The sequence below is a fragment of the Propithecus coquereli genome, unplaced genomic scaffold (genome assembly GCF_000956105.1).
Source record: "Propithecus coquereli isolate 6110/MARCELLA unplaced genomic scaffold, Pcoq_1.0 Scaffold71, whole genome shotgun sequence".
Classification (NCBI taxonomy): Eukaryota; Metazoa; Chordata; class Mammalia; order Primates; family Indriidae; genus Propithecus; species Propithecus coquereli.
Genome location: NW_012153174.1, coordinates 4,567,220 through 4,594,106, shown reverse-complemented (window position 1 = coordinate 4,594,106; position 26,887 = coordinate 4,567,220). Strand labels below are relative to the sequence as shown.

Below are 26,887 nucleotides of genomic sequence, written 5' to 3'. Positions count from 1 at the left end.
GAGCAGACTCGGACTGCAAAGTAACTGTGCTGATTTTGTACAAAGAAATAAAACGCAAGCTTCAATATATCTGCTGAGAAAAGGAAGTGATAAAGAGGGACTCAATATAGAAAAGAACCAAGTGGAACTATTAGAAAAATGTGGTGGGGGAACTTCAGCTTCTGCCCAGGCTGTAGTAAAAGGGCCTGGATTTATCCTTCCCTTGAAACAACGACAAGCAAACAAAATGTATAAACATTCATTCGGCAGGTTTAAGAGCAGACTGGATACACCTGAAGAGAGTGTGACTGAGCTGGGAGATAAATGTGAGCAAACTCTCCAAAGTGGAGTAAGAAGAAACGAAAAGATATAAAACACAGAAAAAAAGGTAAAACACGTACGTAAGAGAAATATGTATTTAGTCATTACCCCAGAGGGACAGGAGATAGAGAGAGAATAAATGGCCTTGAATTTTACAAGAATTTCTTTTAAAGTTAAACTTTGTATTTTAAGACATTCGTAGACTCACAGATAGTTACGTGTCACAGTACAGAGAGATCCCTATATCCTTCGCCCGGTTTTACCCAGCGATGACATCCTTTAAACTAAATTATAATGTCACAACCAGGAAATTGACCCCGATACCATAAAGAACAGTTCCATCATACAAGGATCCCTCTTGTCCTGTTATGGCCAGTTCTACCTCCTTCTTCTCCCCTTTCCTGAGCCCCAGAAACCACTGATTTGTGCTCCATTTCTATTATTTTGTCATTTTATATAAATGTTACATAAATGGAACCACACAGTATGTGACCTTTGAGATTGGATTTTCCCATTCAGCGTTCCTCCTCTGGAGACTCATCCAAGTTGTGCTCCTTAATGGCTCGTTCCATAGTGTTGATATAGCAGAGGCTGTTTGACTATTCATCCACCAAAGGATAACTACATACTTTCTAGTTTTGGGCTATTACAAACAAAGCTGCTATGGACATTCATGTCCAGCTTTTTGTGTGAATATAAGTTTTCATTTCTCTGGGATAAATGCTTAAGAGTGTAATTAAAGGTCTTATGGTCATTTCTTGTTTAGTTTTATAGGAATCTCCTAGCCTTTTTCCAGATTAGCTATATTGTTTTACATCCACGCCAACAATATAAATGATTCAGTTTCTCTGCATCTTCACCAGCATTTGGTGTTTTCACTATTTTTTATTTTGGCCATTCTGACAAGTGTGTAGTGATCTCTCATCCTGATCTTAATTTGCATCTCCCTAATGGCTAACTATGCTGAACATCATTTCATGTGCTTATCTGCCATCTATATATGTTCTCTTTGTTGAAATGTCTCTTCATATCTTTTGCCTATTTTCTAATTGGATTGCTTGATTTTTTTCCTGGTGTGCCTTGAGAACTCTTTGCTATTTCTAGATACTATTTCTTTATCTGATATGTGGTTTCCAAATACGTTCTCCAAGTCTAGAGTTTATCTTTTCATCCTTTTAATAGGTCTATTGTACAGCAAAAATTTTAATTTTTATGAATTCTCATTTATCAAATTTTCATTTTATGGATCATGCTTTTGATGTCAAGTCTGAGAACTATTTGCATAGCCCCAGGCTAGATTTAAGATTTTCTCCTGTGTTTTCTTCCTTAAAGTTTTACGTTTCACATTTAAGTTTGTCATGCATTTTGAGTTAAATTTTGTGTGAGATGTGAGGTTTGAATTGAGGTTCATTTTTTGTTTTTTTTTGCCTATGGAAGTCTAATTCCTCCAGCATCATTTGTTGAAAATACTATCCTTTCCTTCCTCCATTAAACTCCTTTTGCACCTTTACTGAAAATCAGCTGACCATACTTGTGCCGACTGTATCCTTTTTCTCTATTCGATCCCATTAATCTTTGTGTCTTTCTGTCCACCTACATTGTCTTGATCACTGCAGCTACATACTGTAGTAGCCCTTAATATCAGATTCCTTCTACTTTCCTCTTCCTTTTCAAGATGATTTAGCTATCAAAGACTTGTGCCTTTCCATATAAATTTTAGGTTACCAATTTTTATGTCTACAGAAAGTCATTGCTGGAATTTCGAAGGAATTATATTAAATCTATAAGTCAATTTGGGGAGAATGGGCATCTTTACTATGTGGAACTTTCCTATCCATAAATACAGTGTGTCTCTTCACTTGCTTGGATATTCTTTGATTTCTTTCATTAGTGTTCTGTGGCTTTGTCTCTTCACTTGCTTGGATATTCTTGCCCTGTACATGTTTTACCAGATTTACAACTAAGTATTTCATGGTTTTTGGTGTGATTGTAAATGGTATTGTGTTTTAATTTTTGTTTCCACATGTTCATTGTTGTATATAGAAATGTGATTGATTTTTGTGTGTGGATCTTATACTCTGCAATTGCTAAACTCATTTATTTGTTCTAGAGTGTGCTTTTGATTTATTTATTTATTATTTTTTTTTTTTTGGTAAATTCCTTAGAATTTTCTACATAGACAATTGTACTATTGGCAAGTAAGAAAGGTTTCATTTCTTCTTTTCCAGCCTGTATGGTTTTAATTTCTTTTATTTGCTTTATCATACTGGCTGGACCTTCTGGTATTTTGCTGAATGAGCGGTGAAAGCAGACGTCCGTGCTTCATTCGCACCATGAGAGGGAACGCAGCCACTCCATTGCCATTAAGTGGGATGTGAGCTGTAGGGTGTTGTAGATGTGCTTTGTCGGGTTGATGAAGAGCCCTGTGTTCCTGGATTACTCAGGTTTCTTTTTTACCATTAATGGATATTAGATTGTGTCAAATGCTTTTTCTGCTTCAAATGATATGATCACATGATTTTTCTTCTTTAGCTTATTGACATGGCAGAGTCCATTGACTGACTTTTGAATGTTAAACTAGCCTTGTATAAAATCCAATCCATTTGACAGGGTATGTGATCCTTTCATGCACCACTGAATTGAATTTACTAGTGTTTTGCTGAAGATGTTTACGTCTAATTTCACAAGAGATATTGGTCTGTAGCTTTCTTTTTTGGGTGGTCTTTGGTTTTTGTTTCAGGGTAATAGATATTTCTAAAATGAATTGGGAAATGTTTCTTCCACCTCTATTTTCTGTAAGAGATTTTTTTAATTTGATGTTAATTTTCCATGGGAATGCCAACTAGTCATTCTTGGCACTGCTGTTTCACCTCTTTGCTGGTGGGTGGGTGTGGCTGTTTAGCCCACCACTGTGCCTTGCTGACCCAGAGATAGGGTACAGAGCAGTGCTTACTAACCCTCACTAGCACCTCCCGTTGGTCTAGTTGATGTTGGCTGGCTGTGGAGGCTCAGTTGCAGCAGGTCCCTGGCAGGGGATTCAGCATACTGCCTGCTTCTGCTGGACAGGTGACAGAAGGCCAGCTGTACACTGTCCCTGTAGATACCAGCAAGGAGGAATTCGAGCACTTAGCCCACACATGGCTCTGCAGAGTGGGGTTGGTGAGGGGGGAGTCCAGGAGATCAATTTCTCACACTTTTGGCTGCACTGAAACTATGGTGGTCAGAGTAGGTGAATGGTTTTACCCATTGGTATTTTCCTGGGGTAGAGTGGGTATTGTCCAAAAGATTTTCTGTTGTCAGGCCATTCCTTTCCCAGTCTTTGGCTATGAGGAACAGGCTTTCTTGGAGATACTTTTGTCTGCGCCTGTTGGGGGTTTTTGCAGCACCCTGTCAAAGATATAAGGGAGGCAATAAAATTCAGGGAGGTCACCGCTGTGTCTTTCCTCGAGTCCCAAAGTCCCCAGGCTCCTTCTTCTCTGTAGGTCAAAGTCTTCCTATTCTTGCTGTTGTGTCACATCCAGGGATTTTTAATTGTGAGGGGGAGATGCTAGGGGTACGTGGCTACTTACTTCATCTGGGCACAACCGGAAGTTCTGCAAGACTTTTAAAGACATTAATCTGTGGACTGTTTTTACAGAAGCACTGCAAAACAGATAAGGAGGGGTTAATTTGGGTCATCTCCAAAGCCAGTGGCATTATGGAATAACAGCCACAGGCCTCCATCTCTCCCTGCGACACACCAGTCCACAGATGGGCACCCCATCCTTAAGGGCTCTGGTTTCTCCTCACCACACAATGAATTTGAGTCAGTTAACAAGTCTCTCCAGACATTTAGTGTTCCAAGTCCGCTGAAAGGAGATGTTTAATGTCCAAGGTGAGCTCACAGCTGGCTCCCTCTGAGGCAGGAAGATTTCAGGGAAAGAGAGAGGGAGCTGGGTTTGGGGAAGCTGATTTTCTGTTCTCCAGATGGGTGGGCTTTCTTGCAGTGCAAGCTGGGTGCTGTAGCTGCAAACAACAAGCTCCTACCAGGAGGCCGTGTCCTGGGGGCCTCCTGGGTTTGTGTGCTAGAGGAAACAGGTGCCGTGGCCCCTGTGGCTAGGAGCTGTACCTAGTTCCCTGCTGGAACCAGCTCAGTCTGGACCATTCACAGCCACCCCAAGCCTGTGGGGCAGCTTTGCTTCTCTTGTCTTGTCCAAGCTTCATTTATTTTAACAGCCTTTGGAAGGAGACCCTTTCCAGGAATCAAATCTTAGAAGTCTTCTAAAACGAGAAATTTAGACTTTTTGCCTGTCTTTTCACGCATATAGAGAGTTTCTGGGTGGAAAGAGTAACAGTCATTGATGTGTATGCAAAAATCCAATCTAGTGCTTCTAAAAGAAGTTCACAAAACTGTCTGTAGAGAGGGGAGAAGGTGCGCGGGCCAAATTCTGGGTGGGACAGAGAAAAACATGAACATAATTGAATTCCGCTATATTTTTCCTTGGAGTTCTATATTAGGACCATATTTATTCATGCAATCCTTGCATTTTTGACTAAAGAGGATCATTACAGGTGGACAAAGAGGTACTCTTTCCTACTATATTTGACAGAAAAGAGAAGCCACGGAGTACAGCGTTCTACTGTTTAACAAGTATTCTTGGTAGGTGCCATATTCATTTCCTGTGGCCACTGGAACAAATCAGCACAAACTTGGTGACTCAGAACAACTGAAATTTATTCTCTCACTATTCTGAAGTCCAGAAATCCAAAATCAGTGTTACTGGGCCAAAATCAAGGTGTTGAAGGACCATCCCCGCTCAGGAGGCTCCAGAGGAGAATCCGCTCTGTCTTTTCCAGCTTCTGCTGGCTGCTGTCGTCACTGGGCTTGTGGCCACATCACTCCAGTCTCAGTGTCCGTGGTCAGATGCCTTTTTCTCTTTTGTCTGTGTCAAACCCTCCCCCGTCATGTGATGCACGTGAAAGATACAAGTGATACCTCTAGGGCCTTTCTGGGTAAGACAGCATAATCTCCCCATCTCAAGACCCTTAATTTAATCACATCTGCACAGTCTTTTTTTTTTTTTTTTTTTTTTGCCATAGTCGGTAACATTCACGGGGATCTGAATGTGAATATCTTTTGGGGAGCCATTATTCAGCCTATGACAGATGCCCTGGAGAGAACAAAAATGAATCGAATATGGATCTTGTCCTTAATAAGGGAGTTAAATATTTGAAATAGATACAACTGAATACAATGTATGTAAATAATTATGAAGCACTTAAATAACTGTAATACAAATAACCCTCATCGGAAGCGGAACACTAGTGGTGAGGGGCGTTGACAGAGGAGCATGACAGACAGGGAAAACCTCAGCGAGTTTAGGCAAGTTTCTTGGTTTCCCTCTGGGTGAGGTGGGGGATGGTAATAGGAACCACCTTATAGAAGCCAGGTGAAGGGTAAAGGAAATAATTCATCTAAGGCACCAGTCAATTGTAAGGGCTCCCTTACCAGCAGCTGCTGCCATTATTATTATTCTTGAGTGCTGACTTTGTAATTTATGGACTTTTTTAAACTCTTAAAAAAAATCTTGTTTCTCATTTTACAGGGAAATGAATACTGGAAAGTTATATACGTTCTTAAGCTCAAGTAGGTGGTAAATGATAGAACTGAATTTAGAACTGAAGTGTGGGACTCCTGTCCTCTTGCCATTAAATCATCCTACATTCTTTGGATGGAAAATCAGTGCCCGGGAGAAGTGGAGATAAAGGGCTTCCAGGCTTTCCAGGAAGCAGATTTCATCCGTGAAAAGGCAAAGACAGGAGGGCTTCCTGGAGGAGGCATTTTTTAAAGCACAGCCTTTAAACATGGGAAACATGTACAAGTACAAAAACAAGTGGACAATCTTTCCAGGCAGTGGAATATGACCAAGGTCACAGCAGAAACACAGCCTCTTTCTGTTAAGGTTACATCATCCTCCCATAAAGTGGGAGCAAGGTAGCCAAGCCCAGGAAACTGCAGGGTCTTTTATGAACTTATATGTAAGTATTTTGCCAGAACCATACCTTCCACTGGCAGAAAATGACATTTTATACCACATGAAATCATTGAAGTTGGGTTTCACTGTGCGAGAGCTTTCTTACAGGAAAAAAAAATATTAAGAAAAACTTAACATGAGTTACAGACAAGTATGTAAGACTTTTGAGCTTGTGTTTTTTTTGCAAACAGGAGTTGAATTTAGAATTACACCTTTCCTGGCAAAGACAATTATTACCTAGATTGTCCTTGTCTCATCCCAGCCTCAGCTTTGTCAGTTACCCACCAGCAAAAGATTCTTGCATTTATTTCTCATTCCTGCTTCCCTGCCATTGGTCAGATGACAGCTCAAATGCAACTTTGTGCCATTTGTCAACTTAAAAAGCAATATTTGAAGCTTCTTAAATGCCTTTCAAAAGCTCATTATTAATATGGCCCTTGTGTCTTTTATTATATCTGAGAAAGGAAACTCTGCATAGAAAAGGTCAGGTTTTTCTCCCCTATGGCTGAGTCTTGTTATTTATGAAAGAATTTTTCTATATCCATAACCTGAGAAAAAGGCTGCCTGCTGCGAGTCATTATCAGAGTTTGAGCTGCGAGTCACTGGAACATACAGACAGGCAATTGACTATTCAAAGAAAGTGTGATGCTAATATTGCATATAATGTTTAATATGTAAATATATGTATGAAAGAAAGATACCCAAATTGGAGGGCCCAGGCAGACACGGTCCCAGCTCATCGTTCTGCCTCTCCCCTGTGCATGCAACGTTAGGATCAAGGAGCTTCTCCTGATATTTTCACCAGCCTCTGAATAACGCTCCTGCTTTTTTAAGCCAGAGACTCATCTAAGACGAATCCTCACGTGAGGGTCGCTAAATGCATGAGCAGTCTTCTCTCGGCTGCACCTGTGAGCTCTTGTCCCTGCCCTCTAGTAGGTGGCACCTGCTACTATTGGCAGTATCATTACCATCATTAACAGCAATTTCCAAATTAACAGGTGCTCACCAGTGTCAGACATCATGGATATGTCACGTGCAGTCTCTCGTGTCATCCCTGCCCTGAGCCCTGGAGGTGCCATTTTATAGGACAAGACAAGAAGCCACTGGAAAGGCTAAGTAGGATGCCCAAGGAGTGTCAGGTGCCTCTCAGGTCTGCGAGATGACAGGTGCCTCCCTCTCTTCACTCCCGTAAATGTCCTCTTTGAAGTCAGATTGCTCCACTTTCACCAGGAAAGGACATTGCAGATGGTAACATTAATTATTTGTTACGTTCATAAATTCACTGTTTCTTGAGGAAATTTTTTTTTATTTTTATGTTTTTTTTATTTCAGAATATTATGGTAGTACAAACATTTTGGTTACATGAATTGCTTTTTGTACAGTTTGAGTCAAAGTTTTAAGTGTGTCCATCACCTAGATAGTGTGCATTGTACCCGTTGGGTGTGAATTTACTCGTCCCTTCCTCCCCCCTCCCACCTGCTTGATTTCCATTGAATTTTACTGCTGTATGTGCACATGATCTATAAGTTTCAATTTAGTAGTGAGCACATATGGTTTTTGTTCTTCCATTCTTGTGATACTTCACTTAAAAGGATGGTCCCCAGTTCCATCTAGGTTCTTACAAAATGTATTATTAGTTCACCATTTTTTATGGCTAACTAATACTCCATGGTATACATACACCATATTTTATTGATCCACTCATGTATTGGTGGACACTTGGGTTGTTTCCACATCTTTGTGAATGCCAATTGTGCTGCTATAAACATTCAAGTGCAAGTGTCTTTTTTTATAAAATGTCTTTTTTTCCTTTGGATAAATACACAGTAGAGGGATTGCTGGATCAAATGGTAGGTCTACTTTAAGTTCTTTGAGGTATCTCCATACTACTTTTCATAGAGGTTGTACTAGTTTTCAGTCCCACCAACAGCGTATGAATGTTCCTATCTCTCTGCATCCATACCAGCATCTGTTGTTTTGGGACTTTTTGATAAAAGCCATTCTCACTGGTGTTATGTGATGTCTCATGGTGGTTTTGATTTGCATTTCCCTGATGGTTAGAGATGTTGAGCATTTTTATATATGCTTATTGGCCATTAGTCTATCTTCTTTTGAAAAGTTTCTGTTCATGTCTTTGCTCACTTTTTAACAGGGTTGTTTGATGTTTTCTTGCTGATTCACTTGAGTTCTTCATAGATTTCAGTTATTAGACCTTTATCAGATATATAGCATGCAAATATTTTCTCTCATTCTGTAGGTTGTCTATTTACACTATTGATTGTTTCCTTGGCTATGCCAAAGCTTTTTAATTCAATGCAATGCCTTTTAAAGTACCAAAATCATTTTTTGCAGATCTAGAAAAAATAATTCTATGGTTTGTATGGAACCAGGAAAGAGTAGCCAAAGAAACCTTAAGCAAAAAGAACAAATTGGGAGGCATCAATTTATCAGACTTCAACCTATACCACAAGGCCATAGTAACCAAAACAGCACAGTACTGGCACAAGAACAGAGACCTAGACCAATGGATCAGAACAGAGAACCCAAATATAAAACCATCCTCATATTGCCATCTGATCTTTGACAAAGCAGAGAAAAACATACACTGGGGAAAAGAATTCTTATTTAATAAATGGTGCTGGGAAAATTGGATAGCCACATGCAGAAGACTGAAACAGGATCCGTACCTCTCACCACTCACAAAAATTAATTCACGATCGATAAAAGACTTAAACCTAAGGTATAAAACTATAAGAATTCTAGAAGAAGAGGTTGGAAAAACTCTTATAGATATCGGTCTAGGCAAATAATTTATGAAGAAGACCTCAAAAGCAATCAAAGCAACATGAAAAATAAATAGGACCTGATTAAATTAAAAGGCTTCTTGGGGAATTTTAATATGAAATGGCTATCATCATGAAAATAGAAAAAAAGAGCCTTGAAACAAGTTATGCATCACCACCAACTCCCATGTGTGGGTGGTGTGACCATGGGACACAATTCAACCTCCCCCACCACCCCCACAAGTCTATCCAGACTTCTAGGATATCTAATTAGATGACTTCTAATCACTTGCTTCCCCTTCTAATCTTCTGGTTTTGTAAGTCAAGCCAATGTCCTCAGCCTTCATAAAGAGTGTTATGATTATTGCTTTGATTATCAGGTATGACCAAGGATAGCAACATAGCCTCCATGGACTGCAGGAAAAGTCAACAGAGAAGGCCCCTCGCTGTGAGCCTTGGCCCTTCTACTTTCTCCTTTGTCCAGCCATCAGCTGCACTGGGCCACTTTCAGGCCCTGAACACTCCAATTCTCGTCCCCTTGGGCCTCTGCTTGGGCTCTCTTCTCTGTGCTTGGCCAGACTGACCAGCCCTAGGGACTCACTCAGCTAGCACCTGCTCTCTGGTTTCCTTCCCTGTCCTAGGGCAGGTGGCCTATCTGTGAATTCTTCTTATGTATTTCTCTTATGAATTATACCTGAGTCCTTAAGTAGCTTAGAAGTTCATGAAAACAGAGACTGGATTTTGTTCCTCATGGTAACGGCGGTGCCCAGCACAACATCTGGCTCATAGATCTTCAACAAATGCATGAATAATGGGTGAATGCCACCCTGCTCCTGACCACTGCTGTGACCAGAAGCTATCACTCTTAGGCAAATCCCCAAACCAGCAATCACGTGGAAAGACTTCCATAAAACACTTTCTTTTTAAAAAAACAATCTCTATGCTCAAAGCCTGCTCCTAATAGCACAAGGTCTCATTTCTCTTACATGATGCTCACTTCTGCCCTTTTGTGTTCTCTAAGAAAACATGCCTCATGCTAGGAGAGGTAATGTGTATTCTGTAGTGCACAGCTCTATTGCTTGAGCCCTTGAAAGCACCTGTAACTTCAGGAAAGTGCCAACTTAGAAAAACCAATGAGGTATTCCATCATAAGCATGCTGACTTTTGCAACAACTCATAACTCTCTTAAAGGATAGCAGATTTTCCCAGTGTCTTGGCATCAGGAGCAGAGGAGGAATTCTCTAGATCACGAGCACTTTGGACACTCCTTCACCTCCCCCTGAAATTCATTCATTCATTCACTCACTATTATACTGACACACAGGTGACTAGGAGTGAGCTTTACTCTAGGAATTCAGATACAGAGGGGAGCAAAACAGGAGAAGCTTCTGTCCGCATGGTACTCACCTTCTAGTGAGAGAAAGACAGGCAGTAAACAAAGTGAATAAACAAAGCAGGTAGTGTGTTGGACAGAGAAAATGATGAAAGTAAAGTAGGGATGATGGTCAGAAAAGGCCTCACTAAGAAGGTGACATTTCACTAGGACCCTGAAGTTGCTGGGAAGAGCTGGAAGGTTGTCTGGGGAAGAGCCTTCTGAGCAGTGCAGAGGCAGGTGCAGAGGCTCTGAGGCAGAAGCTGGCCTAGAACTTTCTGGGAATAGCTAGGAGATCCGAATGGCTGGAGAGGACTAGGAGTGGGCAGGTGAGTGAGTGGGAGAAGCAGCAGGAGGTAGGTAGTGGGAGGCCAGATCCTGCAGGCACCATATCACATGCCATGACAGGGACTTTGGCTTTTCCTGATGCCCTGGAGGGCTACTGGAAGGTTCTGAGCAGTCAAGAGCTGCTTAGCATTTTAGCAGGTCTCCTCTGACTGCAGTACAGACTGAGGGAGGCAAAGGCAGAGGAGAAATACAGGTTAGAATGTGTCTGACTGGGAGCAGGGTGGTAGCAGTGGAGGTGTTGAAATGTGATTAGATTCCTGATGTGTTTTGAAGGCAGAAAAGACAGAACTGGCTAATAAATTGGACGTGAGGTGTGAAGAAAGTGAAAAGTCAAAGATTTCTCCAAAATGTTAGGCCTGTGCGACCTGGGAGGCCATTGACTGAGATGCAAACGCTGCAGGAGGGCGAGTCACGGGGGGAAGGGAAGCGGCAGAAGATGATATCGGGACGCAGGGCGCAGACACAGCCAGTTGAGAAGCTCACTTGGAGCACAGAGTCGTCCCCTGTCTGACGGTCAGAACATTCCCAACGAAGGATCTGGACTGGGAGGGCTAAGGCCATTGCCACGGCCGCGTGCGGGTCTCTGCCGACAGCTAGGAGGTGTGATGTTTTCACGATGGATTTTTCACTTCCGATAGCGAGACCCAATCCAGCTCCAAAACTTCAGCCTTTAAAAAACGAGAGACTCTGCTAAGATGACTTTAAAATATTTATAAAAACAGCATTTGGGTATTACAGAGAGAAAGAACACTGACAGCTTGCATGTGAACGAGCGTGCAGAGGCACGGCCCATTGGGAGAATAAAGGCCTGACGGGGAGGTGGTAAGAAGGCCTCACTCGGCCTCAGAAACCTGAGCAGGGCAGGGGCCGCGGAAACAGGAGGGACGCCCTGCTGGCCAGTGTGCTCCCTTCCGAGTCTGTCATTTTAGCAGACTTTGGAATGCAGTTGGATTTTTAACCCTGTTTTGCTTTCTGCTTTGAAAATTACATTTTTGTTTCAACACAACCTGGATGGAGTTAGCCTTCATGTCACTAACAGGCAGCGCCCACGCCGTCACGTTTTCCACACTCACTCTACACCGCCTGGCTAGTTCTGCCCTGGCTCAGGCCTGTGATCCTAGCACTCTGGGAGGCCCAGGTGGGGAGGATCGCTCGAGGTCAGGAGTTCGAGACCAGCGTGAGCAAGAGCAAGACCCCGTCTCTACCAAAAATGGAAAAAATTAGCCGAGTGTGGTGGCGCATGCCTGTAGTCCCAGCCACTCCAGAGGCTGATGCAGGAGGATCGCTTGAGCCCAGGAGTTTGAGGTTGCTGTGAGCTAGGCTGACACAAGGCACTCTAGCCGGGGCAACAAAGTGAGACTCTGTCTAAAAAAACAAACAAACAAACAAAAGCAGGGGGAGTTAATGCAATAATATCTCGAGGAAGGAACAGGAAGCCTGTGCAGGGAGGTAATTATCATCAGCCATGGAAAGCCCATGTCCTTGGTAGATACTATTTCAAGAAAAGAAAAAGCCCTGACTTCTGTCCGGTGACTTGTTTCTCAAGTTCGATCAAGGGAGAAATGGCCTTTTGAAACATTTCGCCTGTGCTGACTGCAGTAGCTTAGCATTATTTTTGAGATTTTTGTGGTGTGTTATCATCAGCTCCTCTATTAGCATCCTGGATGTTTTTCCTTCTTTTTTTTCCATTGGAAATTGCTTTTAGAAATGTGTTCATTTTCTACTATTGCCATAAGAAATCAGCTCAAAATTAGTGCCTTAAATCAAACACACTTATCACCTTGTATTAATAATTCTATAGTTCAGAAGTCCAAGTCAGATCTGTTGGGCTAAAATCAAGGTGTTGACAGGGGGCTGTGTTCCTTTAAGGATGCTCTCAGGAAGAATCCCTTTCCTTGTTGTTATGGGTTGAATTGTGTCTCCCCAAAAATGATACATTAAAGTCCTAACTCCCTACCTCAGAGTGTGACCTTACTTGGGAAGAGACTCTTTGCAGACGATCAAGTTAAGACGAGGTTATTAAGATGGGACCTAATCCAGTATGACTGTGTTCTTATAAAAAGAGGAGATTAGGGCTCACGCACGCACACACGCACGCACACACACACACACACACACACACTAGCAGGAAGAGCGCCAACTGAAGATTAGGGTTATGCTGCCACAGCCAGGGAACTGCCAGAGGCTGGGAGGGGCTTGGAAAAGATCCTTCCCTGCCTTGACTGGGAACAGGGCTGTGCTAACATGTTGATTTCAGGTGTCCGGGCTCCGGAACTGAGAGAGAATGAATTTCTGTGTAACCCACTCATTTTGTGGTACTTTGTCACGGCAGCCCTAGCTCATGAATACACACCTTTTCCAGCTCTGGAAGTTGCCCACCTTCCTCGGGTCTGTCTGCTCCCGCCACCCTCCCTGCCAGCAGCGTTGCATCCCCTGACTCTTCTTCCATAGCCACAGCCCCTCTCGCCATGGCTGGGACAGCTCCTCCCGTTCTAAAGGCTTACGTGATTGGATTATCCAGGATAATCTCTCCATATTGGGTTCCTTAACTTAATCCCATCTGCAAAGCCCCTTTTGCCATGTAAGATGACATGTCCAGAACTTCTGGGAACTAGGGCATGGGCATCTTTGGGTGGTGGGCATTATTCTGCCTACCCAAACAAATGTCAAATTTTATTTCATTTTTTATTTGTTTCTTTTTAGAGACTGGGTCTCACTCTGTTGCCCAGGCTAGCATGTAGAGGCGTGATCATAGTTCACTGCAATCTCAAACTCCTGGCCTCAAGCAGTCCTCTTGCCTCAGCCTTCTGAGCAGCTGTGACTATAAGCATGTACCATCACGTAGTCCCATCCTTTTGTAGAGATGGGGTCTCACTATGTTGCCCAGGCTGGTCTGGAACTCCTGGGCTCAAGCGATTCACTTACCTTGGCCTCCTAAAGTGCTGGGATTATAGGCATGAGCCAGTGTTCCTGGCCTAGAATATCAAGTTTTAAAGCATCATAATGAAATATATTAAAAGATATTTTTCTCCGGAGGAGCTGGCTGAAAGCAGAAGTCCAACACTGGCGGGGTGGGAGGGGATGGTGTTGATTAATAGAGACATGGCCCAGAAAGGCAGGCTGGGCAGGAGCCACAGTGTAGGAGCAAGTATCCATGCGCAGTGGAGGGCTGCCAAGTAAGTCCAAAGCCAAAACCCTGGTTCAAGTCCTTGCTCTACCAGGTAGAGCATTGCTCGTCCTCTCAGGTAGAGCTATGTGACTTCGAGGCAGTTACTTGTCTTCTCTGCACCCTGTTTTCTGGTTTCCAGCGAAGGAAAACCATCTGCCCTGGCAGAGTATCATCTGCCTTCCAGAGCTGTAGCGAGACACAGATGAGATCATAATAAACGGACCTCTATGAAGTATGCTTGGTGTGGAACACATTATGTGTGTCATGTCCTATAAACTCTAAAGCTCTGTGGCAATAATGGCATTATCGCCTCCTGACGCCCAAGGAAAACAGAAGCACCAAAGGAGCAGAGAGATACACCGAGAGATGCAAACTTCTCCTCTTTTACAGTTTGGCTTAAAACCAGTTACGGCATTAAAACCCATTCTAGAAAAAAAGGGCCAGTGAAGATGGCTGTTATCAGAAAGACAAAAACAGAACATGCTGGTAAGGATGCAGAGAAAAGGGAACATTTACTTACATGCTGTTGGTGGGAACATAAACTAGTACAGCCACTGTGGAGAACAGTGTGGATGTTCCTCAAAAAACTCCAAATAGAATCACTGTATGATCCAGCAATCCCACTAAGGGACATTTGTCCAAAGGAAAGAAAATTAGTGCACCAAAGAAATATCTGCACCCCCATGTTCATCGTAGCACTATTTGCAATATCGGAGACATCAAATAAACCTAGGTACCCAGCAACTAATGGATAGGTAAAATGTGGTAAATATACACAGTGGCATACTCTTGAACCATAAAAAAGAAAAAGTCCTGCCATTCACGGCAACATGGATGGAACTGGAGGACATTATGTTAAGTGAAATAATCCAGGCATAGAAAGTTAAACACCGCATGTTCTCACTTAAATATGGAAGCTAAAAACTCTGATCTCATAGAAGTAAAAAGTAGAGCAGTGATACTAGAGGTTTTAAAGGGTAGGAGGAAGAGGGGGATAGGGAGAGATTTGTTGAAGGGTACTAAATAACAGCTAAATAGGAGGAATAAGTTCTAGTGTTCTATACCATTGTAGGGTGACTATAGTTAATAATAATATATAGTTAAAAAATAGCTAGGAGGATATTGAATGTTCCCAACACAGAGAAACAATAAATGTTTGAGATGATGGATATGCTAATTACCTTGATCTGATCACTATACGTTATATGTACTGAAACATCACTACGTAAACCATGAATATGTACAATTACTATGTACCAATGAAAAAGTAAAATATATTTTTTTAAAAAAGAAAAGAAAAAGGGGAGAAGGAGAAAGAGGATGAAAACCTACTGACCATCCACTATGGGTCTGGTGTCGTGGTGACACCTTGCCCGTATTTTAACGTGTGCTCTCATACTAGACATCAGCTGTGGTTGTCACTAACCACTTACAACTGAGGCCAAGTGTCAAAGTGTGCTTATGCTAAGGAGACAGAGCTGGGTTCTCACCCAGTCTGTCTGACTCCTACACACTTTGTACCCCACTAAGTGGATAATCCAGGATAATCTCTCTATCTCAAGGTTAGAATCACAGTCAGAACAAGGTCCCAAGGAACTGTGCTATCCCCTGGAAACTGACTATAAGTTTATTACATAGGAAGCCAGAGGTATGTTTCTTGCAATGATTATTGTTGTGTCCTGAGTATTTTAAAGGTAGAATATAATTCCCATATAAATGATAAATATTCAGTATTTCCACAGTGTTCCTACAAGATCAGAGGCCCTTATCTTTTCAGATAGACAAATCTTTCCACAACAAAAAGAACACATTGTGCAGCATTTGCTCAAACCAAATTTTCAAGGATAATGTGGATATTCTTCTGATGAACACACACTTTATTCCTGTTCCTTTCATAACTAAAAGGAAATTTTTAAAGCTAGGGCAAGACCTGTGTAAGGCAGTGGAAATGTACCTAATTAAAATTGTATTGGGCCAAATTTCATTTTCTTGATCTGTTGCAAAACCAAGTATTAAATGTAAGTGCAAACAATACATCTTCCTGGTGATATTGGTGTATCTTTCTTTTTTCACTTTAAAATTAAGGTGATTATTTGCTTATGAAGCAATTTGTTTTTCAGGTGATTAACCACAGACTCAATAGCCTTGGAACCTGAACCATTTAATAAACTTTGCAAAGGCTTGTTCACTTTAGTTGAGACACAGTTGTTCTGTTACATACTTTTCATAAATTTTTCTGGTCTCTAAATAACTTTGGTTGTCTTTGGTGAACAGAATCTCTTTGTAACCTCTCTGGTTACATCTGTTTACACTCCCAACGCCAGCCCAAATAGTCTCTCCCTCTCCCCTCCCTCAGCACCCACCTCCTTCCCACTCACGCACACACTCCGGCCTCCTCCCCTCTGAGATCACTTCCAAACACAGGACACGTCCTTCAGTCTCGCTCTTCAGAGTCCCTCCTCTGGTCCAACCCCTGGTCACTCATTCCAATAAACCTCTTCTTAAGAAGATTACGTTGTCTATCACCACCCACGGCCAACCCATTGCCAGCTTGCCCAATTCCCCTTCTGTTTCTCTAACGCTGCCCCGCTCACTTCTCCCCTATGCCACCACCTCTTCCCTGAATGATTGCAGCGGGCCCTCGTCTGTCTTTCCTTTCCCCATCATGATCTTCTCAAGTTTATCCCCTTGCAATTTCCAGAGTTATTTATTGTCTAGAGCAGAAATCTGGCTAATTCATTCAACTGTTAAATCTCTTTGGCCTACTTACATGTCACCCACAGAGTAATTTTTAAAAATGTTTGGAGTCTTAAAAGATTCTTTGGAGGAACATCTTGGGGTAGGAAAATTCTGGGGCTGGGGGTGGCAGGTGGGAACTGCTGAAGCCCCAGGCCCCCATGACATCTGTGCCTTTCCCCCTTTGACTTGAGGAAGTGCCCTTTCTTTGTTCTGTGATTTGTATCTAAGATTTTACTCAACAGAAAGGGTTATATGGGTTAAAATGGTTCAACAGTCTGGGTCCTGGCTAAAACACTTTCCTCGATGACCCAGGTCCTCATCCCATCCTGGCCACTTTCTGACTTATGCATCCATTGCCCACTGGTAACGTGCACAGAAGGGGCGATAGTTTCCTGTGCACTGTGTTGTTTTGTGCCTTTTGGCTTGTGTTAGTGCTGCTCCGTAGGTCCCTGCCCTTCCCTCATTTTCTCTATCATCCTGCAAGCATCAGTTAAGGTGTATCCGTTGCAGGCAGGCGTACTAAAGCCCTAAGCTGCGCAAACATATTGGCATTTGATTCTTTGCTTCTGCTTTGTAGCATGCTGTGTTAGTCCATTTTGCACTGTGAGAAAGGAACACCTGAGACTGGGTAATTTATAAAGAAAAGAAGTCTATTTGGGTCACGGTTCTACAGACTATAGAAGCATGGCACCAGCATTTGCTTCTGGTGAGGGCTTCAGGAGCTTCCATTCAAGGCAGAGGGTGAAAGAGGAGCAGGTGTGTCACACGGTGAGAGAGGGAGCAAAGAGAAGGAGGAGGTGGTGCCAGGCTCCCTCAAATGACCAGATCTCACAGGAACTAAAAAAGCGAGAACTCACTCATTGGATGGCACCAAGCCATCTATGAAAGGATCTGCCCCATGACCCAAACACCTCGCACCTCTGACAACAGGTGTAGAAATTCAATGTGAGATTTGGAGGGGACAAACATTCAAACCAGGTCTCATGCTTTGTAATTTTTGATTGGATGCTGGACATTATGTGTTAAAATTTGTAGATGTTCTGAAATGTGTTTTCTTCCTTCTAAAATGGTGAAGTTTTATTCAGGGAGGGGGACAGAGAACAAGCAGACCAGTTAGCTTTACAGTTGTCTGTTTCTGTGGCCCTTCCGTGATGTCCGCTGAGAGCCTGGCATGTTTGCCTGGGTGGCTCCGCCTTCAGAGACCTTGAAATGCACCTCTGTCTTCCCAGCACCTTGCAGCTGCTAAAATACCTGCCCGTACTTTATTGTCCCAATTGCTGCTTTCTGCAGGATTTCTTAGAGTTTTAAACTGAACAGTTTAGGAGTTGGTTAACACCTGTAGAGGAGATTGCACACTGTTTTGGGGGTTCACTTACCTGGGGTTCCCTCCTTTCCTGTATTTGGCCCATCAAGACTCAGATTCTTCGATAGGCTGGGTGCAACCTCTCTCTCCTCAACCCGGTAGGACTGCAGATTCCTGCCACTCTTCCACCGCATCATGAATTAGCAAGTACCCTCAAGAAAGAAACCAGGGTAAATGGAGCTCACTCCATTGTGTTTGCCTTCTCTCAAGACGATAGCATCTTGAGTCCTGCCTGTCTTGACTGATTTCAATGCTTTTCAACAGCAATCATAATTTTATATATTCTGTACAGTTTTTGTAGTTGTTTTTTGTAGGAAGACTATATAAGCTACTTCGTCATGATCAGAGCAGAAAGTGCATATGTTTACTTTTGACTCATCTATTTTTTTTACATATATTACTGTAGCTGTGACATACGGCGTGTACCACATCACCCAGCTACAGCATGAGAGCTGCCATTGCTGGCTTTGAGTGTATAAACAAATGCATTAAAGAAAAATAACAACCTTGCCACTAGAATTAGAAGTCAGTGAGTTCCAGGGCTTTAAAGATCCCCCTTTTTTTTCTTTTTTTTCTTCTGAGACAGAGTCTCACTGTGTTGCCCTGGCTAGAGTGCTGTGGCGTCAACCTAGCTCACAGCAACCTCAAACTCCTGGGCTCAAGCGATCCTCCTGCCTCAGCCTCCCAAGTAGCTGGGACTACAGGCATGCACCACCATGCCTGGCTAATTTTTTCTATATATTTTTAGTTGTCCAATTAATTTATTTCTAACTTTTAGTAGAGACAGGGTCTCGCTCTTGCTCAGGCTGGTTTCGAACTCCTGAGCTCAAACAATCCGCCCACCTCGGCCTCCCAGAGAGCTAGGATTACAGGCGTGAGCCATCGCGCCCGGCCTAAAGATCCCCTTTTATACAGAGGAACATTGGCCTCAATGCTAACATAAGGACTGAGCCAATGAGGGGAAGAGAAATGACCCCAAATATTTGGATTTGTGCTAGACTAATGCACACATCTTACACACACACGCACACACACACACACACACACACACACACCCTCTCTTTACTTGCCACTTCTCCAAGGTGATGGAAACTCTAAGTTGTTTACCACATTTTCATAGTTTATGTGGTCCATCCTTTACTTCCTTATTTTTTACAATAGATGATCTTTTTTACATTGTGGAAAATAGGTTCGTATATACTATTTTGGAAAGACTCTAAATGCTGGGGGAAATCAAGGTAAGTTGTTTTCTTTACTCTTCATTTTACAAAATCTTTACATCATTCAGGTATATTATATCATGCTGACGGCATTATGTCTTTATAAAATCAAATCGATTATCATTCTAAGCATTTATTACATCGTTAAAACTCTGTATCTAGTTTTCATCCAACTGGTTTTATGAAGACCTCCTGTACCTTTTGGGGTTTATCACCACTGGTAGCTAAACATTATGGAAAGATGCCAAGAAGGTCAAGAAGTGCTCAGATTGGAAAGCAGAAGGTCCTGGGCCCGACTGCATCCTGGAAGACGATTATTAATCAAACACACCAAAACCAGCGAGAAAATCACACAACACTTACATCGTCCGTTATCCTTGTCTGAGGCACAATTGCTGACTGACGATTTTTTTGTCACTGAGGTGACAATAACTCTCTGCTATTGTCCAAGATAAAGAGGGTGTCGTTTAATTGCTGTACATGCTCCCATTTTCTATATTTTTCCATCCTACCTTGCAAAAAAGATCGTAATCGGAGCACAGTTGTTGTTGTCCTTTGCTTTGTCTTAAAAGAAAAGAGGCTGGAAAAAGACCAGCGTTTTGATGGTGACACAAAGGCGAGAAAACAATGTTTAACTACCATGAGTTTCTCTGATAATTATCTAACACATAACATAAACCATAAACAAACACCTTATTGTGGGGAGGGGAACATGAATCTTGAAAAATAGAAGAAAATATAGTTTTATATACAAATGAGAGAAACTTCCAGACAGAAAACATCACTGCAGTAATCAGGCTGTGTTGTTTGTAATTTAAATAAAAAAATTATTTAAGAAAAAATTTTAAGTAACTTTATATTCTTATTTCTTGGATGCTGTGGTCTCCTCCATAAGCCCAAAGATATGTTAAAAGTCTTTAAAAAAAAAAAAAAAAACGGAAGATGTACTCTAAGCAATAGACAATGCCAATGTTTTAAAAATTGGATTATGATAATTATTTATTGTTTATTTGCTTTTATATTGCTTGTGGCTCTCTGCAATTGTCACTGCTTCCTTGCTTTTCTTTAGTGTCAAACGTGCTGGGGGTATCCTGACGTCTGCTGCCTCCTTCTGGGTCTCCTCGCAGATGCACCTCCCGGCCTCGAGATGATGAATATCTTCTCCCACCCGGTTTCCTAGCAAACATGAGCCTATTATCCGCTGCCTAAATGGTTTCTTCCCATCTTTCCAATCACATGGAAGAAGAAAATCCGTGTAGTCTCCAGTGACCCTTTAGTCTTTCTTCTAAGTATTCTTCAGTATGTCAAATTGGATGGTTTGGGATTTTTTCATAAAGACTTTGTGAAATCTTTCATAAAGTGCCAAGTAAAGTGTGTGTGTGTGTGTGTGTGTGTGTGTGTTACATATGTGCATATATTCAAAATTTGCCTTAATTTCCAAATGAAATTACAAGTGTGTGTGTGTGTGTGTGTGTGTGTGTGTGTGTGTGTGTCTGTCCTGTTGAGGAAGATACGCTATGGAACAATAGACAGTACTGAAACCTTCGTCAGGAAGGTTGTACCTAGAGCACTTACCACAGTACTTTGCACATAAGTACAACAGCTGTGGAATTCAAGGGGGCTGAAACGTGAGCAAGTTTATTCTCGGGACACTTGGGTGGTGTGGTGCCGTAGTAATACCAAGGCCACTAGGAATAGTCATAACTTCGCCAGAAGAATGCATCTGTGAATCCTAATAATTATAGTAATATCATATATGTAATGTAGTGCTTTTTGATACAAAAAAATGTATCTATACTTAGCAATTAACTTTCAAAACCAATATACAATCATTATCACCACCTGCTATATGATCAAAGGAAGTTTACAGAGCGTAGCAGCCTGCTGGCTCTGAGCATCACCAGCTGCCAGTCAGGCAGGAGCAGCCGGGAGACGCACTTCCAGGCAGGGGCTTGGGGACCTCGGAGGGAGGGACCAGACTCATTGCAGCCTGCAGCCAAGGAAACAAGCACAGCCGATGGAGACTGCACATTTATATCCACTCCGATTTCTGTTCCCAAGTAATATAGACGACAAACCCTGGGCATCAAGTCAGATGAATCTGAATTTGAATCTTTGCTTTACAACTTTGTGATCCTGAGCAAGTTACATAAATGCTTTGACCTTCAGTTGTCCGTAAAGATGAAGAAAATACTGCATCCTCTGAATATTTTTGTGAAGCCTAAGTAAAATAACATACTTCTTTAAGTAGGTAAGTAAATAAATATTCTTTGCACAGTGTCTATTAGACCTAATAGTAGCTAACATTTCTTAAAATTTTACTAGGTATCTTACAAGATCATTTCATTTAATCTTCATAATCATCTCATAAGGCATATTAGTCTGTTCTGGCTTCCATAACAAAATACCACACATTGGGTGGCTTTTTCTGACAATTCTATTATAGAAGCTGGAAAGTCCATGATCAAGGTGCTGGCAGATTTGGTGTCTGGTGAGGGCCCATTTCTTGGTTCCTAGATGGCATCTTCTTGCTGTGTCCTCACGTGGTGGAGGGAGGGGGAGAGAGAGAAAGAGAGAGAGAGAGAGAGAGAGAGAGAGAGAGAAAGTCCTCTTCTTAGAAGGGCACTAATCCCACAATGAGGGCCCCACCCTCAGGACCTAATCATTTCCCAAAGGCCCTACCTCCTAATAACATCACCTTGGGCGTTAGGATTTCAACATATGAGTTTGGGGGTGGGGGAGACATAAACATTCAGTCCATAACATGAGGCACAGCTATTATGATGCTCATTTTACAAATAGGACTTGCGTTTCCCAGACAAGAACACTAAGGCACAGGGAGATGGAGTGACTAGCCCATGGTTCACACAGCTTCTATGTGGCAGAGGCTGGTGTGAAGCCTGCCAATTTTCAATGCCCATGAGTGTGCCCACTCTACTACTCTGCCTCCCTTCCACACGGTTTGCATGCAGACTGGTCTTGTGGCATATCTTGGCTGTGTCTCTCAGTAGCTATACAGGGTGAGTTTCTTAGACTAGCTGAAGGTCAGTGTTCTCAACTGGGGACAGCAGAAAATGATAAAACCTATCTTGTGTGTTATCATGAGTCTTGAATGCAGTAATGCAATACAACGTTTAACATAATGCCTTGCTCATTGTATGTACTCAATAAAAGTTAATTAGTGAGACCGCCAATATTTAAAGTTACCTTTCAAACGTTTTTAAGGCTACAAAAAGTAATACTCCACTTTCCCCCAAATTCGGCTTAATCATATTCTCCAGACACCAAATCTGCCAGCACCTTGATCTTGGACTTCCCAGCTTCTATAATAGAATTGTCAGAAGCACTCAATAAAAGATAGCAATCATTATTGCTGTCACTGTACCACACCACCTCTTAAATTTAAGAGATGTGCTTCTAGCTTGCCCTGAACTGTTCTGGAAAAGCTGGAGAAAAATGGAAATTTTGACAAATTGGATACAATCACACATTGTACACAAGTACTTAATATGATTTTTAAGTAGTGGGAGTGGTTGATTTTTGGAGGTTGGTATAATGAAAACTTGCGATAAAAGTTAGCATATGTATCTTGAACTCTAACTTTGCTCAAAATGATTTTTTTTTTTTTTTTTTAGAGACAGAGTCTCGCTCTGTCACCTGGGCTAGAGTGTGAGGTGAGATTATAGCTCACTGCAACCTCAAACTCCTGGACTCAAGCGATCCTCCTGCCTCGGCCTCCCGAGTAGTGGGAGTGCAGGCATGCATCACCAAGTCCAGCTAATTTTGCTATTTTTTGGAGAGACGGGGTCTCACTCTTGCTCAGGTTGGTCTCTAACTCCTGGCCTCAAGCGGTCCTCCTGCCTCAGCCTCCCAGAGCTCTAGGATTTCAGGTGTGAGCCACCGTGTCTGGCCTCAAAATGGTATTTAAGATATTTCATGTTAATATATATATACACAATACACTAATAAGTATATATACTCATTGTAAAATACTCAACAATGTAGAAATGTGTGGAGTGAAAAGTGACAGTCTCCCGTAAGCCCCTGTGCTCCAATTCCTTCCCTAGTGACAAGCACTGTTCATCACAGAGAATATGATTAAGCCTAATTTTGGGGAAAGTGGAGTATTATTTTTTGTAGCCTTAAAAACATTTGAAAGGTCACTTTAAAAATGATTACTCAAGTGTAGCTAGCTAGTTTTTTCAGACACTGTGACATTCAGGCTTGTAGTGAGTTAAAGAAAAACAGCAGAAGCAGTTGGAGATTCTGCTTTTCTCAAGGATGTGCAAAAAAGTTACCTTACAGTTTCTCCCTAAAGCAATTCCACAAGCATTCAGGAAGGCCACTCTGCAATTTCAACTTCATTATTGTTTCAGATGCAATCCCATTCAAAGTGACTCAAGCCAAGGCCATTTATTAGAGCAAAATGTCAAGATTAGATCAGTGACAATCAAGGCTGGGATCCTGCCTCCCTGTGCTGAAGTCAGGCTCGTCCTCCCCAAGCCCGTGAAGGTGGACTTCCCAGACTGGGTAGAGTGTAGGTGTATTAGGAATGGTGAGCTAATAGGTGCCAGGAAAAAACGTTTTCCCCACTGGCCTCTTTTTACCACCTTTTTCTCTTCTCTAGTGATAAGGAAGTCTTTGTGCCGTAGAGCACAGAAGCAGCAACTTAGTCAGCAAATTAGGCATTGCAGTGATGCTAGGAGAGGCAGAGGATACCAGCAGGTGAGAGGCTTGCTTGTATTTCAGCTCTGCCGTGCTATAAAGAACGTAAAAGTCCTGCTAAGAATTTATGGCTGCCCTTCCTTCACGGATCCAGCACTAACATCAACATGATTTTAAGGACTTTTCAGAGCCTTGTTGAGCTGGACCTGAGACCTTGGAGAAGAAGACTGAGGAAGAGAAGAAATCAAAGCAAATGAAGATGAAAGAGGAAGAGGAAAACAGAGGCGAGGGAGCACCCAATGTATAAAAGGCATTTTAACACAAGGAAAGAAACCTTGGATGCTCAAAGACAGCTGGTTTTCTCTTGGGTGTGGGCTTAGCCCAAACAGCCTTCTAGACACTGCAGAGCATCACCGAGGAGCTGGATATATAGCTTCCTTTACAGTCATGCCCACAAACAGATAACAATCCTTGCCGTCTGAACTTTAAACTGATATGAAGGACAACTGATCCCTGTACATGATAAAATGTAATAATTCTCTGCGGGAAGGTGTGGTTGAAAAATTTGCAAATATTAAAGAAGGAGGCAAACCTACAATCACATGGGCAAATAGTTACTCTGCCATGAGGTGATGGTTTATGTTAAACAAGACACTTGATATTCAAGGAAAATGAACCATGTTTAAGATACAGAACCAACTGCACAAATAAAAGGCAAATGTATTGCTCATGGCTAAACACGTAAGTATAAACTGCATCCCACAGTGTGGATATACATTTGGTCTGTTTCCTATTAGAGGCAGAATAAAGGCATTTGCTGACTCCCTGTGTGTGCAGAAGAGTTAGCATAGCGGGCCCAATGTTCTCCTTTGAAAGGCCCACTGGCAAGGCTGGCCCTTGCTTGATGTCTGGGAACTTAGAATTGGGAGTGGTCCTGCCATTCTTGAAATGATAATAACAAGCTCGATGTGGTTAAACTGTTCATATAAACAATGTGGTTTGTGCTGAACACCTACTTTCTTTCTGGGAGTCTGGAATTTGGATATATCCTGCACAAGGGGTGCCTACAAACCCACCCCCCAATAAAAAAACTCTGGGTTCTGAGGCTTTAATGAGCTTCTCTGGTTGGCAACATTTTGTTCATGGTTTTATATCTCATTTTGGGGGAATTAACCCCATTTCGTGACTCTACTGCGAAAGGGCCCTGAAAGCTTGCACTCGGTTTCCCTCTGACTTTGCCCTGATGCACTTTTCACTTCCATGATTTTGCCTGGAGTCCTTCCGCCGTATTGAGTCGTAGCCATGAGCACAACTATATGCTGAGTCTGTGGATCCTCGTAGGGAATCATCAAACCCGGGGGTCTGATGGGAGCCCTTGGCCCTCTATGGCATTCAGCATCCCGAGGAGCCGCATCTTTACATTTGGCAAGAGAATCTTTAAAATTTCATAGAAAAGTAGAAAACTTCCTGTGCCAGACAGACACTGCTTCTCCATTCATTTCCCCCTCTAAGAGCATGTGGCTCTGCCTCTAGAAGGTCTCTGCTAACAGCTTGCCCATGGGTGTGACTGGGCAGTTCTGCTGCTCTGAACTGGCTGTAGCTAATTGAACTAAGGGTGGACACCTGACCCAAGCTGGTTCCAACAAGTTTTCTTCCCCCAAATTGGAATGAGGGTACCGAGAGTCTAACAGTTGGACACTGGAGGAGAGCTGAGGATGGTAAAGACCATTTCTTTCTGACTGCCCTTGCCCTGCCTAACTAGATAGCTCAGCTTAAGTGCCTGTCTTTGGGGGGATTTCAGTACCCCTAAACTAGCTTATGTCCCCCTGCTTTACAGAATTCCTTATTTTCCCTGCCTTAACATTCATCCCATATCACTGAACTTGCCCAATCAAAATCTCCCTCCCCTCTCTCCTATAAGGCAGAGAGGGACCATGTCTAGATTGTTTGCCCTTGTACATTTTAAGGCTGTTATTGGCCAAGCTCACATTAGAAACTAAACAAATACTTGTGAATAAATAATTCAATAATGTCTGTCCTCAGGGCCCATCTTGGATGAAACTCTTGGAAGGTCTTTTCTGCTACAAATAGAAATCTCAAGATTGATTCACCTCTGCAGTGAATTTCCTGCATCTATACATTTTGTGTATAGAGTTTTTTTTTTTTTAATTTCAAACTGAAAGTGTCAATTATTTTTCAGAAAAAAAGTGAGCTGGAGTCTAGCTCCACAAAAATTATACCATGGCTAGGAAATATTTTAGCTGATATTCTAAAGTCAACATTATTGGGGATTTTCAACTTTGTAAAGTATAGCTAATAACTTTTAAAACAAGTGAAAAAGAACACACTAGAGAATGTATAGCTCTAACATGTAAGGAGAGAGAGGGAGTAGCTGTGGGTAAATTTAAGTTTATAAACTAAATTATGCAGAATTCTTTTACAGGCATCCAATGATTACAATGGAATGGCAATCCCTTGTGTCCAATGTACCAGGCTCCATCCTGAAATTTACCATGGAAATGCGTCTAAGCCTTTCGTTGATAGATATGAGTGCTGTGTGGACTTCAGGGTATCTCCTGGACAGGAAGCGCGGAGCAGCCTCGTCTGTCCTCATTAGGGTGAGCTGTACTGTTGATCCCAGGGAAACCCAGAACCTTGGCTTCTAGTGCATCACTCAGAGGAGTGGATCGAACATATCATGTAAAAGTTTCCTCTATAAATCTTTAACTTGTAATTCTGTTCTTACCCCTGTTGGATTATTTTAGTTCCCTTTTGCAATTTCATTTCTTCGTCTAACAACATTTATTTAGCTCCTGTTATGACCAGGCACAGGGGATATAGCAACAAACAAGACACACAGTCCCCGAATGTCATGAGGCTGCTCTCCAGTAGGAAAGGCAGAAGCAAATAAGTA

General features: G+C 42.2%; 1 protein-coding gene across 1 annotated transcript in view; it reads left to right on the top strand.

Annotated features, from left to right (window-relative positions):
* Positions 1-23,960, top strand: part of LOC105824049 (zinc finger protein 594-like) — a 29,669-nt gene extending 5,709 nt beyond the window's left edge. Inside the window, 1 exon segment of the mRNA XM_012661385.1 lies at positions 23,936-23,960. Within this exon segment, the coding sequence (XP_012516839.1) occupies positions 23,936-23,960 (25 nt within the window).
* The last annotated feature ends 2,927 nt before the right edge of the window (positions 23,961-26,887 follow it).